The sequence below is a fragment of the Oryctolagus cuniculus genome, chromosome 13 (assembly GCF_964237555.1).
Source record: "Oryctolagus cuniculus chromosome 13, mOryCun1.1, whole genome shotgun sequence".
Classification (NCBI taxonomy): Eukaryota; Metazoa; Chordata; class Mammalia; order Lagomorpha; family Leporidae; genus Oryctolagus; species Oryctolagus cuniculus.
The window spans coordinates 49342507-49361492 of NC_091444.1; the positions used below are offsets into that span (position 1 = coordinate 49342507).

Here is an 18986-nt window from a genome sequence, read left to right on the forward strand (position 1 = left end):
TTTTTTTCTTTGAAACTAAATACATTTTAATAGAAAACAAAATACAAAATAACTCTTTTCAGAAAACAGAAATATTTAATCCTTTTTCCACAATTAGAACTTGCTTTATCCTCAGAGCACAGTTTGATATGCGTGCGTATGTACTTACGATTCACAAAGTGTTCATTAAACTGATATTGCAGTGCAGGAGGTGGGAGCAGATCATCACAGGACAAAAAGACGTTGAAAGAGCTACACCTCTGTAGAAATGGTCACTCGGAAATTCACCATTTTTCTAATTTAACCTTGCGGCATCATTCCAAATTATTCTTTATCATAATCTTTCTTTTCAGGGGAGAAAATTATTACTTGAAGTGCAGCCATGGAAAGAATCTCTCCTTCCCACCATCACTGCAAGAGCCCAAAATGTTCGCAGTCAAACCCACCCACCCGCTTTCAGGAACATGTCAACCCGAAATTTCCCTTTCTCCCAATACACTGTGCTACCAAATTCTCTGAATTCCCTGAACCTCAAAATTCTAAGTATCACAGCCAGTGCCAGGAGTCAAACCTGAAAGGTAAAAGCAGAGAAGGTTCCCTCTGCCAGTGCTAGGTTTCTTCTTCTCAATAATAATAATAATTATAATTATAATAATAATAAAAAAAATCCTGGTTCTCTGTAATTACGGAAAAGGAAAAGACTTTTTGCCAGGACCATTCCCTCCCCTTTCCTGGTTCCCGCCCCAGCATCCCTCCACCTGTAAGGAACTCCCTTCCACCCGGGGATGGGCCACACGTGACACTCGTCGCACAGCTTCTCCTGAGTCCTCTGCAACTGTCCTCCAACCAAACCCAGCCCCGGGCAGGTGAGGAAAACGAGGCAAGGCAGGCAGGTGCAGGTGTGCAAGGTCCCAGTGGGATCTCTGCGAAAGCTTGGGAGTGACCCCTGTAGCATCTCATTCTTGCTCTCGTGTCCAGCCATCACCACCTTCCCCCCGCTCTCTGTCTCCCTGCAGTCCTTCAACACTGGGGGGCTGAGTGGAGGGGGCCTGCCTGGGATGAGTGCCCAGAAGAAAGGGGAAAGGGGAGAGGGGGCTCTTTCACAGTCACCCAGTGATTCAATCTCAGCTTGTCGGAGGACTGCAATTGGAGGCCTTCCACCACTGCCCCGGCCCACTCCAACAAAATTAAAAAATTAATGTTCCTGATTTTCTTGTGTGATTCCAGTCACCAGAAGGAGGTTACAGGCCATGAACTGCACGCTCAGGACGTTGCTCATCTGCCCAGTGTACACGCCCACGAGCTCGCTGGAGGAGCCGTCGGCAGGCGTGCTGCAGTAAGTGTTCCTGATGTCCCAGACGCGCACAGAGTTGTCCATGGAGGCAGAGGCGATCAAGCCGCTGTCCGGACTGAAGGTGAGGCTGGTGATATTGTCTGTGTGGCCTCTCAGTTCCTTAAAAAGGGTCCCAGAGGCCAAGTCCCACAGCTTCAACCGCTGGTCCTCGCCAGCAGATGCCAAGTACTTACCGTTGGGAGAAAAGGCAAGAGAAAGCACGGGGCCGCGGTGGCCCGTGAAGAGCCTCACCGAGTTCCCCTGCTGAGCGCTCCACAGTCGGACAGTCTTATCGGTAGAGCCTGTAGCTAAGTAGTTTGAATTGGGGTGGAATTTGACACAGTCCACATCTGCCAGGTGTCCTGCATATATCCTCAGCGGGTACGTCCGATCAAATGACCACAGCCTGGCGGTGCGGTCGTGGGACCCGCTGGCGAAGTACAGGCTATAGGGGCTGATGTCCAGGTCCCACACAGGATAGGCATGTCCTTGATACAGCACAGTGTTAGTGAAACTCCCCAGGTCCCAGTATCTGATGGTCATGTCTTCAGAACAAGAGAGCAACCCTGAGCTGTCTGCGAGGAACCTTGTGCTGTACACTGGTCCACAGTGTCCCCGCAGTATCTTCATCTCTGTGCCTGCATTATCATCTTCATCATCCTGGGCCCATTGGAGGAGGGGTCAGAAAGGAAAGACACACAAGGAGAAAAGGGTTAGTGGTCTGACAAGGAAAACAAATCCAAGAGAGAAAAAAAAAAAATAGAGAAAAAGGGAAACAGCATCTACCTAGTAAGCAACAATGGCCTTGATCTTAAAGGTCACTCGGGAAAACTTAGAACTGCACAACTGAATATAAAGTGTCTGACAATTTTCAAATTGTTTTATAAATTCGTCTTGCAGCTAAGTCTATATCACATAAAAGGAAAACTGCAAGGTTATTATTACACAGTAATGACTGTGGATCTTTTAAGTGAAGGATAACACATTTCAAAGTCTGATCAAAAAGTAGCTTCTGGTAACTTTCAGTGAGAATTCTAATATATGCCATTTGAAAGGTTTACTCCGGAATTTATGTTGAATTCTTTGATTCTTTTACTCTATGGGCCTCTCCTTTATTTGTCAGTTTTGGCTGCTTTATAAGCCATGTTGCTCCCTGTGTCTATTCTATTTTTAAAAGTTCTGACATGTTCATTACTTCCATGGTGGAGGTTAATGATGAAGGCAGACGTGGTCTCATTTCAAGATTGATATATAGCTATTGGGGTGTAGCCAAAACCAAAACCCGGATGTATAATTAACAGTAAGCTGGAAGCATGCAGTTATCAGTAAGTTACATCCTCCCCCACACTGTGACCAGCCCCAGGTTGCCGGCAACTTGTGGAGGGTCTCAAACATTTCCCCCAAAGTCCCAAAACAAGACATGGATCCAGAACTGCTTTAAACAAAGCCAAGCAACTCATGTGATTGCTGGAAATAATCTCCTGTGTGTGAGGACAGAAGAGAGCCATCATGGCATTTGGGAAGAAAAAGCTGCCTTCTCCCCAAGCATGCTGCTTTCACAACCTCCTTCATTCCCTCACAAATTCCTTAAAACTATAGCTGTCTCTACCCTGGAATGCATAAATTACAATGAATTTTAACCAAACTCTAAAGGGAAGGAATAAGATATAGATCCTTGGACCAGTTCTCTGCTTGCATTGTATCGGCCTTAGGTGCTTAGGAAAAGACTCATTTTCTACTTGGAAACTAGGGGGTAATTTAATAAGTGTGTGGAAAATGGGATTAAAAGATAAATTTATCTTGGTGCAAGCATTTTTTTTTAAAATATGGAACGCTTCATGAATTTACAAGTCAGCTTAGTGCAGGGGACCATGCTAATCTTCTCTGTATAGTCCAGTTTTAGTATACGTGCTGCTCAAGTGAGAACGGTGCAAACATTTTGGAAATTCACAAATAGGTTTTTATACAATACACATTTTCCATGAAATTTCCGAAGGCTCTAATATTAAATTCAAAACAAAATGAATGCCTCCAATGTGTACATATTTGAGAAAAAGTTAAGGGAAAACAAATACTGACATCCATGAATATTCAAAATAGCTATTCCAGACACTCAACATTAAAAACACATTAAGCATTTGGGAGCTCATGGTTCTACTAAGTGCTACCAAGAATATTAACAATTTTATTTTCCAAAGAGGTTATAGCAACACTTTAAAATTTCAAGAATGACTCACTGCTGTACACAGGAAGTTTATATAAGGACTACGGAAGCAAGTGACCCTGGATGAATTACAAAGATCCTTTGAAAAGTCAGCTGCGGTCCTCATTTGGAACAGAAGCTATGTAAGTGGGTCTTCACTCTAGTGGGGAATTAGGCACTGTGCTCCCTAGGGATCTTAATGATTGTCCTGGGCCTACGGAAAAGTCCCAGTTGGCTCTGAAGACCCAGAGATGGAGAAACCAGAATGTTCCTGCTGGTTATCACCATCAGCTCTCTGCTAGGACCACAGCTTAAAGTAACCTAGCCAGGTTTTCTGGTGGACTCAGCCCTGCAATCTCTTCCCTTCCTTTTCTCCTGCTAACAGGATTAGCACCGAGACTCCTATAATTCTGACTGAACATCCCACAGTAAGCAGGTATTATGCATCTCAAATGTAAATTTCAATTTGTAAAGTATATTCATGCAATAAACTACATTACATACATTATAAAACATGCATAAAATAGAAGTTTGAAGATTCAGGAAAATAACCATGAATAACCAACTATGTCCATTTGTGCTCTACTCTACTAGCCCTGCTCTAGATCATGGGGGCCCTAAAAAATCTCCCACACCACGAGGTCTGCTCCTTGGACTAAAAAGCTCCACAAACCTTAGCTCACACTTTGGGGCACTTTTAGGGGTGTGCCATTTAATTTTGGAATTTTCTCTAGTTACATGTCAACAGATAAAAAGAAATTAAACATGGCTGAGCTGGTGAATGGATTAAGATTGGGAAGCAAGCATGTTGCTGCTGCCTATATGAGAGACAGCAGCAGCCTGAAGGACAATAGAAAAGCTGGTTACTGACAAGTGCCAACCGATGAACACGGAAAACAGACATCAGTTTCCTGCTGCGTTTCTGACCTGGGGTGCTTCACCCCTCCTAAGGCTACCTGGTGGTCGGCTCCCGGGAGGTCACCACATAGATGCCAAACTCAGCGCAGACACCCGATTAGCATAAGCACCACAGCCCAGAACTCCTGGACTCAAGCCCACCCACTGTCCCTTCTCCTCTGCCGCCCTCCTCTAGCTGCCTGTCCTCTAATTGCTCACAAGCACCTCCCATCCTGTCCTGCCCCTTTCCAGCTACAGCCACATTATATTTCTTTCTGCGCTGGGAATCCTTCATGCTGTTCCTTACTTCTGGGTCTGTAGACACACTTCTCCCAGTGTCTGAAAACTTACACAGTTTGAGTTACAGGGCTAATTTTCAGTGGTGGCCAGAACAGACTCTTAACATTTTTCACCTTATTTATTAATCTTTTTAAGATTTATTTATTTATTTATTTTGAAATTCAGACAAAGAGAGGCAGAGAGCTCTTCCATCTGCTGTTTCACTCCCCAGATGGCTACAACGGGTGGCACCAGGCTGAAGCCAGAAGCAGCTCTGGGTAACAGGGGCCCACACATGGGCCATTTTCTGCTGCTTTTCCCAGGCCATTAGCAGAGAGCTGGATCAAAAGTAGATCAGCTGGTACGTGAACCAGCACCCGTATGGGATGCTGGCATCACAGGCGGTAGAGCTACACACCACCCCCAACATTTTTACTTTAGTCTACTGTTCGATCATCATGCTCTCTTCATTCATACTATTTCTTTATGCCTAGAAAAATCTCTAAACTCTGTATTATTGAAGCCAATAAAGCAATCAGGATTTTTTTTTTTTGTATTTATAGAAAACTGAAAGTAAAATGAAGGCAGTATTTCCCAGTTTTGGGTGAAGAACTCCCAAGCAGCAAGACCTACCTCCAAGGAAAAGAGAAGCTTGAAAATTTAAATACAAGTGCAACAAAAAAATATTTTGGAGGGTACTTTAGAATTCTAAAAATCAATGTCTGGAGTCGAGGAATCCAGGCTCTTTACTCATAACAAAATCTTCTAATTATATTGTCTCAGTTGCAACCATCAAAAATGCTGGGGCCGGAATGTGATGCAATGACCTCAGCTACCACCTGAAATATTGGCATTCCCTCAGAGGGCCAGTTCAAGTTGTGGCTGCTCCACTTCCACTTCAGCTCCCTGTTAAAAGTGCCCTGGAAGGCAAGGCCGCTGCCACCCTTGTGGGAGACCTGGGGAGCTCTGGATTCCTGCTATAGCCAGGACCAGACCCAGCATTGCAGCCATTTGGAGAATGAACCAGTGGATAGAAGATCTCTCTTTATCTCACTCTGCTTTTCAAATAAATAAATGAATCCCTTTCTTTAAAAATCTAAAGGCTAGGGGCTGGCGCAGTGAGTTAACACCTTGGCCTGAAACACCGGCACGAGACCTGGCTGCTACACTTCCGATCCAGCTCTCTGCTATGGCCTGGGAAAGCAGAAGATGGCTCACGTCCTTGGGCCCCTGCACCCACGTGGGAACCCGGAAGAAGCTCCTGGCTCTGGATCGGCACAGCTCCAGTTATTGCGGCCAGTTGGGAAGTGAACCATCGGATAGAAGACCTCTCTTTGCCTCTCCTCTGTGTAACTCTGACTTTCAAATAAATAAATATATCTTTAAAAAAAAAATCTAAAGGCTATACTAACTGGACAGTGACTCACAAAAGAGGAACTTGGGAAAAGGCTTAATTGAGCTCCCTAATATTCCAGATAAACTTATCAGCAAGCAGGATTTAATCAGTGTGTTTTTTTACTCTTTAATATTATAGCCCTGTGCAAAGAATTTCCCATCCAAAGTAACCTTAGTCAGAGTCTCCTGCATTTCATTGGTGAAAGGACAAAAATGTCACGGTCCCCATTCTTCTAAGATAGCAATTCTCAGTGATTCGACACTCAGGCTGCTGCGCCTGCACTTTTCAACAATTAATCTAAAACAAACCAAGACCATCTGACAACAGATCATTAGACAACTGGGCAGCCTTACTTCCTGCTACTTCCCAAAATGGAGTACAGACACACCCTGAGGCACACGGAGCCAGACAACCTGCGCAGGCCTCAGAGGCAGTGAGGGTGTAGGTGGCCAGTGTGCTCACTGCTGCTGAGACTATGATATGGTACCAACTTCTGTGGGAAAATGATTCTATCCATTAGTTTAAAATGTAGACCATGTGACCCACCTATCCGACTTCTAATTACTTAGACTTGCATAAACATACATACACACAAATGGATAGCTACTATGAATCTCAACTAAAGTCGATTAGCTAAAGATCTTGAATTAGGCTTAGTGAGGTCATCCACATTTCAGATAGTAATAACCACTGACCACTCATTAATGTTAGTGCTGTTAAAAATATTTTCTTCCTCTTAAGTTAGCCATGAGCAGAAGCTCAATGGCACAGGGTAAAGGCATTAGTTTGGTTTTAGTTATATCATGAGGGAAATAAGGAAGTCCATTCTCTGTATGATCTGTCATGTTTCCTAAGAATATTCTAGGGAAATTAGGAAGGCAGGTGCAGGGAAGAAAAATGGTATTTGGGGCCGGCTCTGTGGCGCAGCGGGTAAAGCCGTTGCCTGCAGTGCCGGCATCCCATATAGACACCAGTTTGAGTCCCACCTGCTCCACTTCCAATCCAGCTCTCTGCTATGGCCTGGAAGAGCAGTAGAAGATGGCCCAAGTCCTTGGGCTCCTGCACCCATGTGGGAGACCCGGAAGAAGCTCGTGGCTTCGGAACAGCTCAGCTCCAGTTATTGTGGCCAACTGGGGAGTGAACCAGTGGATGGAAGACACCCCCCGCCCCCGCCTCTCCTCTGTCTAACTCTTTCAAACAAATAAATAAATCTTTAAAAACAGAAAAATGGTATTCATACCTCTTCCTCCAGGATATCACAAGCCAAGTGGATGCGGGACACGTCTACTTGATGAGGCTCTGATTTTAACTTCTTGGATCGTAAACTCCAAAGTTTTATACAGGAGTTGTCAAACCCAGCAGCAAGCAGTTTGCTATCAGGGGAGATTTCTGCAGTGTTCAACAGTTGCTCTGTGTTGTAGAAGGCATAGAAGCAGATGGTAGTGAGGGAGGGAGGCCCATCCTTGACACGCTTAATGCTCTCCTGCAAGACCTCCAGGGCGGCCTCGTTTTGCAGAATAGGACTGGGCATGTCAGGGGGCTCTAAGCCGTTGCTCTCGCTGCGGGAAGAGCTACCACTGGTGTAGAGCTGGTAGTCTGTTCTCTTGGCAGGCTGCACATCAAGATGAATATGTAAGGTGAGGACTTTGCACAGGGCAGTATTGTTGTCACTTTGGAGGTAGCGGATAAGGTAGTTGTAGCTGTCTTCCTGGAGACGGACCACGTACTTGTTATCTAGGAATGCTCGAAGCTTTAAGTTAGAATGGATGTCCTGGATGGTTTGAGTGGTCTGTAGCTGCTCAATGACATCCTTCTGGCTAGCGTTCTGCAGAAACATTCCATGGAAGCGGCTGTAAAAACTTTCCACTGTGCTCTTCGGACTGTTCTGGACCAGGTTGAGATGGAGGTAGACAAAGAGAGGATAGAGGAGAGGCATCACTTCATGGCTATGCTGGGAATCAGAATCTATAATAAAAAAAAGTGAGGACTTTATAATCAGGATGACCTCATACAGTGCTGTTACCCCTCCTGGAGATCCCACTGTCACATACCACTTCTTTGTCAGGATCTGATTTTTTCACACTATCAATAGAAATATACATCAACACAAATTTCAAGTTCTTACAAAATTTAGTGGCTTATACTCAGGCCTCAAGGCTTACTTTTTTTTCTTATATATTAATGCTTCTCAAATTGGGACCTCAGACCTTGGTGAGTCCTTAGACATATCCTGAGTTCTTAAAAAAATCTTTTAAACTTGAGGTGATAATCTAAAAAACAAGGAACGCAAGCATATTCAAAATTATCTGGATGAACACATAGCAAGTAAACAATTACAAGCATTTCTGGTGCTTGTGTTTGTTTTTCTAGTTAATTCTGGCACCTACTGCCTACAGTAAAATCAAAGCATTTATTTTTAGTGGGTTTGTTAACAAGTCTGGCTATTCAGGCTAGCATGTTCTAACATTAAGATGACAACACTCACCATCAGTGTACTGATTTTGATCTTGTTAAAGTAAAGACTGTCTTTTGCAGAGACATCTTCATTTCATTAAGATTACACTAGCCGGCACCGTGGCTCACTTGGCTAATCTTCCACCTGCGGCGCCGGCACCCCGGGTTCTAGTCCCAGTTGGGGCGATGGGTACTAGTCCCAGTTGCTCCTCTTCCAGTCCAGCTCTCTGCTGTGGCCCCGGAGGGCAGCAGAGGATGGCCTAAGTGCTTGGGTCCCTGCACCCGCATGGGAGACCAGGAGGAAGTACCCAGCTCCTGGCTTCGGATTGGCGCAGCACTAGCTGTAGCGGCCATTAGGGGAGTGAACCAAAGGAAAAAGAAGACCTTTCTCTCTCTCTCTCACTGTCTATAACTCTCTCTCACTGTCGATAACTCTAACTCTGCCTGGCAAAAAAACGAAACAAAACAAAACAAACAAACAAAAACTACACTAATAGAGCAAGCACTGTGGTGCAGTGGGTTAAAGCCCTGGCCTGTAATGGGCACGAGTTTGCATCCTGACTGCTCTGCTTCTGATCCAGCTCCCTTCTAGTGTGCCTGGGACAGCAGCAGAGGATGGCCCAAGTCCTTGAGGCCCTGCACCCATGTGGGGGACTTGGAGGAAGCTCCTGGCTTCAGATTGGCTCAGCTCTGGCCTTTGCAGCCATTTGAGGAGTAAACCAGCAGATGGAAGACCTCCCTCTCTTTGTCACTACCTCTAACTCTTTCAATAAATAAACTAAATATAAAAAAAAAAACTACATTACTTATTAATTTGATATTTTCATACCATGAAACCATATGACAAGGTGTTCAAAGAGTATACAGCTTTACTTGTTATGGGCTAATGAGGAGAGGTATCTCTGACACCTAAGTAAAGTGTTTGTGGTAAATGAGGGCCAAGAGAGTGCCATAGGAGAGCAAGGTTATTCACAGTGGTGAGGGGAGCAGAACCACCTCAGGGCACAAACCCCCCAGAGTGGCTGAGCCAAGATTAGCCTGCATCATAGCTACCTGTGCTGTCTGGACTTTTTTTTTTTTTTTTTTTGACAGGCAGAGTGGACAGTGAGAGAGAGAGACAGAGAGAAAGGTCTTCCTTTGTTGTTGGTTCATCCTCCAATGGCCGCCACGGCCAGCGCACTGCAGCCGGCGCACCGCACTGATCCGATGGCAGGAGCCAGGTGCTTCTCCTGGTCTCCCATGGGGTGCAGGGCCCAAACACTTGGGCCATCCTCCGCTGCACTCCCTGGCCACAGCAGAGAGCTGGCCTGGAAGAGGGGCAACCGGGACAGAATCTGGCGCCCCGACCGGGACTAGAGCCTGGTGTGCTGGTGCCGCTAGGCGGAGGATTAGCCTAGTGAGCCGCGGCGCCGGCCGCTGTCTGGACCTTTGTTTGCAGGAGTGAGGCAGTTCTGGCAAAATCCATCTGGTACATTTGGTGCTTTCTTTTATAGTTTGGTTGGTACTTTATTTGTATTTATTTATGAGTTTGGGTTTTATACAGAAATATAAAAAGCATAAAGATTTTGTATCTAGCATGTTGTTGCTAATATGTAAATAGATTAAAAATGTTTTAAGTCAGCACTTACATTCTGCCATTACTTTAATTATGAAAAGGAATCTACACAGGGTTCAAAACTAAGGAACTCTGTTAGAGAATCCTGGCTCTCTTATTTGGTTAACAGAAACCAACAACACTGTATTTCTGATTAACATTCCCTTTCCCTATTTATGGCAAGGTGAATTAATCTGTATAATACATGCATTTTAGAATAAAGGTATACATATTAGAAGAACTTAAACTACAACAGTGTTTCTAGTGACCTGGAAGCTAAGACTGCAGTCCAGGTAGCGTGGGCTCTTCACACTTCTGGATCAACAGGGAAAGCAGGGAGCCACTGCAATGCCTGGGGCAACTGGCCCAATGACCAAGGGAAGCATGGACCGGCACTTTATAAGGGCAGCGAGGAAGAGGATGTCTGGCATAAGGAAATTCCTGTGCATCACTTGGTATTACCATGTCCTGTGACTGTAGTCAACGAAAAACCACAGCCAGGTAGCAGTACCAATACAGGTTTGGGTGATCCCACCAGGCAAAGAATCATGATTAGCTGGTTTAGCTTTTGTTTATTTAACATAAGTCACAAGTCACTGTACTGAGGGCCACAGATAAAACAGCCAGAATCCTCACCCTTGTTAACTTTAACCTTACAATTTCACTTTCTCCAGACTTTCAACAGGCCGAAAGTTTTGGAGACCATGCGAGGACAGTGCTGAAGTACCTGTGATCTCTACTACCAAGTATAACGCCTGGCACGTAGTAGGGTCCAGAGGGAAACTGCAGCACTCTAAGAATAGAGTTCCTGGTGCTGAGTACTTACCAGTGAGAAAATTCCTCAGTCGCCCAAACTGTACTTCATATTGCTGGGGTTCTGCCTGGCAAGGGGTTGCAGACACTATATTGGCACAACCAGATTCGGATTGAACTAAAGAGGAAAAGAGATACACGACAAGGATAAAAAGACAATTATTAACCCATTATGTGGCATGACAGGTGGAGGAGGGTACTGGGCATACATTAATAGCAACTGCCATTTCATCACATTTGCAAGGTATCTTGAGGGTTGTGGTTAAATGTGACATTGATGACACCTGTTTACCCCCCCTCCCTCATGACACCTAACCAAATGAGAAATGAAACTGTTTATAAAGTATAGGATAAGTAAGTCAAGTGAGAGAGGAAAAGCTGAGCTGTAGCTGGAAGTGTGTGACCCAAGTTCTGACACTTAATAATAACATGCCTTGGTGTGGAGCCACTGTCAAATACAGGCTGTATTACCTAGTGGGCCCTTTCAATCTGGAAATGCATGCTTCCCAGTTCCAACAATGACTCCATTTTCTTCAATCATTTTGAAATTCTCTCCTATCTGCTAAGACACCTGAGTTTTTTTTCTTAAGATATATTTTATTTATTTGAAAGGTACAGTTACAGAGAGAGGCAGAGACAGAGAGATAGAGGTCTTCCAGCTGCTGGTTCACTCCCCAAATGGCAGCAACAGACAGAGCTGAGCCAGCCAGAAGCCAGGAGCCAGGAGCTTCTTCTGGGTCTCCCACATGGATGCAGGAGGCCAATCCTCCACTGCTTTCCCAGGAGCATTAGCAGGGAGCTGGATCAGAAGTAGAACAGCTGGTATTCAAACTGGTACCCATATGGGATACTGGCACTGCAGGCTGGGGCTTTAACCTGCTACACCACAGCCCCAAGACACCTATTTCAAGGCTGGATATCCTAAATTAACCCATGAATTTTCTCTCCCATAGTCCATATTTTTGCCTTTTGGCTCTACTTTCTGGGAAGTTTCCTCAACTTTCAACTCCACTTGTGTTTTTTTTTTTTGTTCTTTGAAAGTTTTTTCTTCCTCTAAAAGCATTATTTTCTTGTTCCAAAGCTATTACGGTGGTTAAAGTTTTCTTCTGTTTCTTTTCATTGGTCTCTCATATGGGACACATTTCTTCTAGCAGTCTCATGGTTCCAGCGCTGATGAATATTCTGCAGTTGGTGTCACTCATCTTCCAGGCCACACTGGAGATGTCATGTGCCCAAATCAATGTCTTTCACTCTTTTATGGTGGGTAGGTCAGACTCACCATGGGACAATCTTTTCCTTGTAGATGTGCCTGGCTATATCATTCAAGGCAGCTAAAGAGGGGAAGCAGGCTGGAGTCTCTATATTAAATATGTAAACATGGACTTAATCCCATTCTATGAAGTCTATGCTTTCTCAAAAGAAAACTCCTTGGGGTAGACATTGTAGTACCATGGGTTAAGCCTCTACTTGAGGCACCCACGTCCCATATTCCAGTGCCAGTTTCAGTCTCAGTTCTTCCACTTCTGGCCCAGCTTCCTATTAATATATCCTGGGAGGCAGCAGATGATGGCTCAAGTGCTTGGATTCTTGCCACCCACCCGTGTGAGAGACCTGGATGGAGTCTAGACTACTGGCTACGGCCTGGCCTAACCCTGGCTGTTGCAGGCATTTGGAAAGTGAAGCAGCAGATAGAAGGCACAAGAAGGGAGATACAGATGAGAAGAAAGTCGGAAGACCCTACCAGAACTCAGCAGCTGGAAGCAGGAGGATCTGCTAGATAGCTCGTGTGGGAGAGCGGGACTCCTCCCTCACCTTCATAGTGCCCCCACCTTTATCTAATCAGTCACTAAGTCCCAGAGGGTCCGACAATCTACTCTCTCCTCTGCATTCCCATTACCACTTTCTTACCTTGGGCTGCTCTCACTTCTAACTGTTGTAGAGTCCCTGACTCCCTCCTCAATCAATACTGCCATCAGACTAACTTTACTAAAATTTAGATTCAATAACTTAGATGCCTTCCTCAACTTGCTTGTATATTCTGAATGGTTCTTTGAAAACCAGCTCAATCCTTCTATTGCTTACTGCCCTCTGTCCAACTGCCAAGAGCCAGGAGACCTCTGGGGAAGCCCTCCTTTGACCTGTCTATATAATGCCACAATCATGTTCTCTGTGCCTTCTGAACCCAAAGCACCCCATCTTCACAGAGCTTACTACATCACACTCTCCTATAGCCACTGATGTACCTGCCTCACTTCCTGATTAGAAAATTTAGCTTCTCAGGAGACAGGAGCAAATAGCTGTCTCTAGAATTTCCCAGCACTTGGTCTAGATGATAGTCAATGAACGTCTGAATGAAGACAGAATTACTTATGACAACCAGATCCCATGTTTCTCACTTTTCCGACAGTCCTCCAGGAGCAATACAGACTTGTCTCATAAACCACTGTATCTAAATGAGGATGACCAAGAAGAGTAAAGACCCTTTACCAGTGGTCATTCCTACTTTCTATCAACCACAGCACACAATTACTGCTCCCACAGTCCAAAAAACTACAGAGGGAGTCAGGAACCTCTTCTTGAGGACATCTTCAGGTCTGTACTGTTCTGCTGCTCTTCTGCTATAGCAAAGGCAATAAACCTTTGAGCATAAAAGGCTGGGCCCTTGACTTTGACAGTGGTATGAAACGAGGGAGCTGTGGTAACGCTGTGACCAATGTGGACCCCGAAACCATTAAGGCATGGAAAAGTTGGTGACAGATACAAGAAGAATAGAGGAAGGCCAGGAACAAGGAGGAGAAAAGGACCCAGGCTGAGCGTATTAAGATGGGAATGAGCCAGCTCCAGCACCACTGCCACAGAGCGATTACAGTAGTTCACATCCCAAAGCAACACCGTGATGTTTTCCCACAATCTCCAGTACTGTATACAAATTCCATGTAAGAAAATCATATCATCAAAAAGCTGACCTCACAAAATAGCTATACAACAATTACATTTTATTCCAGATAGAGTCAAGACAAGTTTTTCTCAAATAAGAGGGTAGTTCAAAAAGCTCATGGAAAAACAGAATTAAAAGATAAGTTTATTTTGGTGCCAAAAATTTTAAATCCATACAGACTTTTTCAGAATACACGTTTTCCAGGAACTTTCTGGAGACCTTCTCATAGATTCGAGTCACAAAACAAGTTTTAAAAGCCTTAGACTACATCTACAGTATCAGCATTTCCAACTACTGATCCCAAAGTACTCATTTACCCAACAAATGTGACTTCTGTGTGAGAGGGTCCAAACTAAAGGGGTACCTGTGTGAGAAGGGATGTAAGGGTCTCACAGGACAAGACTTCACAGAAACAAAGAGTAGCACATGCCATCAGGTACAGATAACGTGAGCTAGACACTGTGAACAGGAAACAGGGCTTTGGCAGGGGAGCCCCCAGAGGCCTGCAGATGTGGCAGCGAGCACAGACTGGGAGGTCAGACAAGGGCTCTGAGGCCAGCACCATCCACCCGATGCCGCTTACTGAGTCTTCTGGATAGTCTGCTCTCTAGTGCTGTCTTGAGAGGAGAAGTAATTCCACATGGGCACTGCCGTGAGTCCCCCTGCGGCACAGCAGAGCCCCTCATTACCTGTGAGATTGGCCGCCATCTCCTCGGCAGTCTGGGACAGCCGCAGTCCTTGCTTCAGGGGACCGTCTGAGTCCACGTATTGCCGGCGTTTGAGGTAGCAGGACACTGCCATCTGAATCTGTTCGGTGCGCACTCGTTTCATGACCTTTGTTGGAGGAAACCACAAGATGCAAGGTTTTAAGGGGTCTGGGAGATCACCCAATCCAGTGAGATCCACAGATGGTAACATCAGTATAGGGCCACTAGCCATGTTAAGGGGCCTTGTTAAGAGACAAACTCAGTACTCTCTTCCACTTCATTTATTTTCCCAATGACAATACAGCCATGTTCAATTACAGCAAAAAGGAAGAGCACAGATAACAAACCCTATAGATCGCCCCAGACTCCATTTAATACCAGCCCCATAGAACTTTCATTAGGGATGCTAACAAAGAGCAAACAGGGCCAGTGTGAATTTCAGAGCCTTTTATCTCTTCAGCCTACTCTGTGAGAGGTGTTAATTAGCAGTGAACCAGGAAAAGGGGGGGGGGGGGAGTGGTGGATGGGAGCAACCAGGCAGAAGGCAGTACAAAAATCAAAGAGATCTGAGCAAGGCAGAAACTGATAGATAATGTTGATGGAGTGAGATGTTAATAATGGAGAAGGGGGATGTAGTATTTTTTTCTTGATAGTCAGGAAAAGGCTACCAGCTCTAAGTTAAGAATATGATCCACATGTTTTCACTTTAGTAAATTATTTCTCTTTTGCAATTCACTTGAAGCAAAGGTACAGGAAAACATCAAAACAGTAAGAGGCTATGTTTATATGTTAGAATATGTCTCATAAATTCTTGAAAGTGGTAGGAAATGAGCTGAATGGGGATAAATCCTATTTTTTCATAATAATTCAAGGAGGAAGAATAAATAAAGCCTGGCCATGTTCAGGATTGCTAGAGACTGATTGGCAGATCCTGATTCTAACGACTGTGCCCAAATTCACTGTCCTAAATGGGAGCTTCTCTGAATCCAAACCATCATGTATGCAAAGGACCTCCTCACACCCTCCCTGAGGATGGGACAGGAGCCAACTCTAAGACCAAAGAGCATAAGCACAGGGATTCTGGCCATAACTCTCTTCCATAACCACATTGACCTTAAACACCAGAGATACGATCCAATCAACCTAGCTGGATTTTATCCCCAGGTACACATATGTCTAGTGAAACAATACATTAAAGAAAGGTTTCTAAGACAAATTGGTCCCCCTTCCCCTGCACCTCCAGGATGAGTTTCAGGGTACTAATATCCACTAATGGACACAGGAAGAGAAAAAAATTCCTTAAAATAGACTTAACTCTCTTGAGATACTCAGACATGACACGAACGTGGCAATTTCACACAATTTGCCCTGTTTTTCCTAAAATGATAAACTCTGAAAAATTTGAATTGGGTTTGCATATAATTATAATTTGCAACATTTTCAAAACTTCTCATAATTTTCAATTTATATAATAACTGTTAAAGGTAGGAACAGATGGGGCCAGCACGTGGCGCAGTGGATTAACACCCTGGCCTGAAGCACTGGCATCCCATCTCGTCGGTTCGAGAACCGTATGCTACACTTCCGATCTAGCTCTCTGCTACGGCCTAGGAAAGCAGTAGAAAATGCCCCAAGTCTTTGGGCCCACTGCACCTGCGTGGGAGACCCGGAAGAAGCTCCTGGCTTCGGATCAGTGCAACTCCAGGAGTTGTGCCAATTGGGGAGTGAACCAGTGGATGGAAAACCTCTTTCTCTCTCTACCTCTCCTCTCTCTCTCTAACTTTCAAATAAATAAATCTTAAAAAAAAAAAAAAAAAGAAGAACAGATGTCAAATATTCTTCTATCACATAACAGAATTTTTGGAAATTAAAATGAGGGCTCTGACACAATGTGTATCTATTTATCACATATAGACAGCTGATTACTGCTTCACTAATAATTCAATAAAGTGGCTATATAATTGTGCAGGAAAACCACAACCCCACTATTAACATCCAGCTACAGAAATATAGGGATATAAAGTTATCCAGAACCAGGCACACTCAAGCCAGACTAGTAAATCTCTTCAACTATTACACTCTGCATGCTAACCCCACTACTGATGTTTAAATGTACTAGGGTATTTCAGAAAATTTGTGAAGACACAGAATTAAAAGGTATAGTTCATTTTGGTATAAAATGAAATGGCCGGCGCCGCGGCTCACTAGGCTAATCCACCTTGCGGCGCCGGCACACCGTGTTCTAGTCCCAGTCGGGGCGCTGGATTCTGTCCCGGTTGCCCCTCTTCCAGGCCAGCTCTCTGCTGTGGCCAGGGAGTGCAGTGGAGGATGGCCCAGGTACTTGGGCCCTGCACCCCATGGGAGACCAGGATAAGTACCTGGCTCCTGCCATCAGATCTGCGCGGTGCGCCGGCCGTGGCGGCCATTGGAGGATGAACCAACAGCAAAGGAAGACCTTTCTCTCTGTCTCTCTCTCTCACTGTCCACTCTGCCTGTCAAAAAAATAAATAAATAAATGAAAAAAAAAAAAAGAAATGTATGCATTTTTTCATAATGCACATTTCCATGAACTTTTTGACAACTATTAAGATATGGCTGGAAGAGAGGTGCACGTGCAGATACCACTGGCTCATCACATCATAGAACTACACAGTTCTGGCTCATCTCATCGTAGTACTACAAAGTTCTGTCGAACGCCAAGAACACAGGTTGAACAACCCTGATCTAAACATCTGAAATGCTCCAAAATCCACAACTTTTTGAGCAGTGATGCTCAAAACTGTTTTGGTTTCTGGAGCATTTTGGATTTCATGTTTTTGGATTAAGGATGCTGAACTGATAAAGAGTACTCAAATATTCTAATATGAGAAAGACTGAAATCTACAAAATTTCTGGTCCCAAGCACTTCAGCTAAGGGATACTCAAGTTACACTGTTCCCCTTTCCTATAAGGTGGCAGCTTTGAGTAGGGTGAATTCAAGATGAGCCCTTGCAAACACACCTCACAATTTTCCAATCAGCTCCCCAACTGTCTTCTGAGAGTTAGTTATTTTTTTAAGTAAATGTATTTTTCTTGCAAATCTGGGCTAAAGACAGACAAAAAATTATATTGTACTTTACATGAGATGCCATGTAAAGTACCTACTAGGTATTCTATTTACCTGCAGTAGTATAAATGGTTGTAATAGCTATCAAAAAGTCATTTTAATTAAGTAGGACCTAAAAATTAGCATTTGTACTAATCATCATGAGAAAGTATGTTCAACTAACTTTGTGAAGATATAAATCACAGCTGAAAAATAAATAAGCCATATTTGCAGTTTTAGTTACACCTCATGTAATTTTAAAATTATGATAGCCTTTCTCACTTAGTATTTGCTCAGACTGATAGTTATAACACTTGAACTAGAAGCTCTGCTCTTCCCCATGGTGTTTTATAAATAAAATGGTCCATAGCGGGGCTCAGGATGCAATGTAAAGCCTGGAGTTTTGGTGGTAGGGACTGTGTGGAAATCACAAAACCTGACAGACAGATCCCTGGAGAAAATGCTTTTCTCCATTAGATGGGACCGCCTCAACATTCCAGAAGTCTCTCTCAACTACTTTCCCTACAGCTTCCTGCTCTAGCCAATCCAAACTCTTACATGTCTCCTAACCCAGCCAGCTCACCCTGCTTCTGACCTTAGAGGGCGACTGACTGACTGAGACTTGTGATTCCTCCATTCTTGTCCAGTAGAGGCCACTTTTCAGCACCTTCCGGGTCAGCCAGCAGGACTGGACCATGTTGAGCCCGCCTCCTGCCTCGGACTGTGCTCCCCTTGGGTTGCTTCCCTTCAGGCCTGTCTTCCCACTCTCCTCCCTCCGCTCTGCTTCTCATTAGTTACCTTCCCTTCAAAGTCACACTTAGGTGGTCTCTGGTCAGACTACTTCCCTGAGCTCAACAGACTAACAAGATGTTTTCACACTGAACACCTGGCATTCAACATGCTCACAACAGAACTTATCCTTCCCTCAAAATGTCTCATATTTTCCTGCCAGGTTGATGGTGCCATTTTCCACTGTTAAAAAACTCAGTTATCATCATAACAGTTTTTTTTTTCTCTCCTACTCTAAGAGCTCATCGACTTCCTATTTTGAATGAGACTTCGCTCTCAGCTTACAGAGTGGTTGGCTAGTACACCTGAATCATCCCTGCTCCCTATCCTCACTGCTGATACTGTACTCCTCCACTGGGTTATTCCAATATTTTCCCACTCTGATCAAGCTTTAGAATGCAGCCAGAGCAAATGACAAACCTGGTGTTACTCCCAGACCTAACACCACCACCTCCGTGCCGCCTGTCCACCCTTGCCGTCCCTGTTCCTCAGTTCCCTCAAACAGATGGAGAGATTCCT

The 18986-nt window shown here is 44.5% G+C and overlaps 1 protein-coding gene and 1 non-coding gene across 3 annotated transcripts in view; both read right to left on the reverse strand.

Moving 5' to 3' along the window:
* The window catches only part of TAF5L (TATA-box binding protein associated factor 5 like), a 24162-nt gene continuing 5176 nt past the window's right edge, over positions 1-18986 (reverse strand). For both annotated transcript variants that reach the window (XM_002717393.5, XM_051820692.2), the window contains exons 2-5: positions 14576-14720; positions 10962-11066; positions 7328-8052; positions 1-1972 (exon numbers count right to left, since the gene is read on the reverse strand). In XM_002717393.5, coding sequence (XP_002717439.1) covers positions 1175-1972; positions 7328-8052; positions 10962-11066; positions 14576-14717 — 1770 coding nt within the window. In that variant the 5' untranslated portion in view covers positions 14718-14720 and the 3' untranslated portion in view covers positions 1-1174. The remainder of the gene's footprint in view (positions 1973-7327; positions 8053-10961; positions 11067-14575; positions 14721-18986) is intronic.
* Positions 3133-3239, reverse strand: LOC127483614 (U6 spliceosomal RNA). The gene has a single exon (XR_007910055.1). It is a non-coding gene; the product is annotated as a U6 spliceosomal RNA (small nuclear RNA).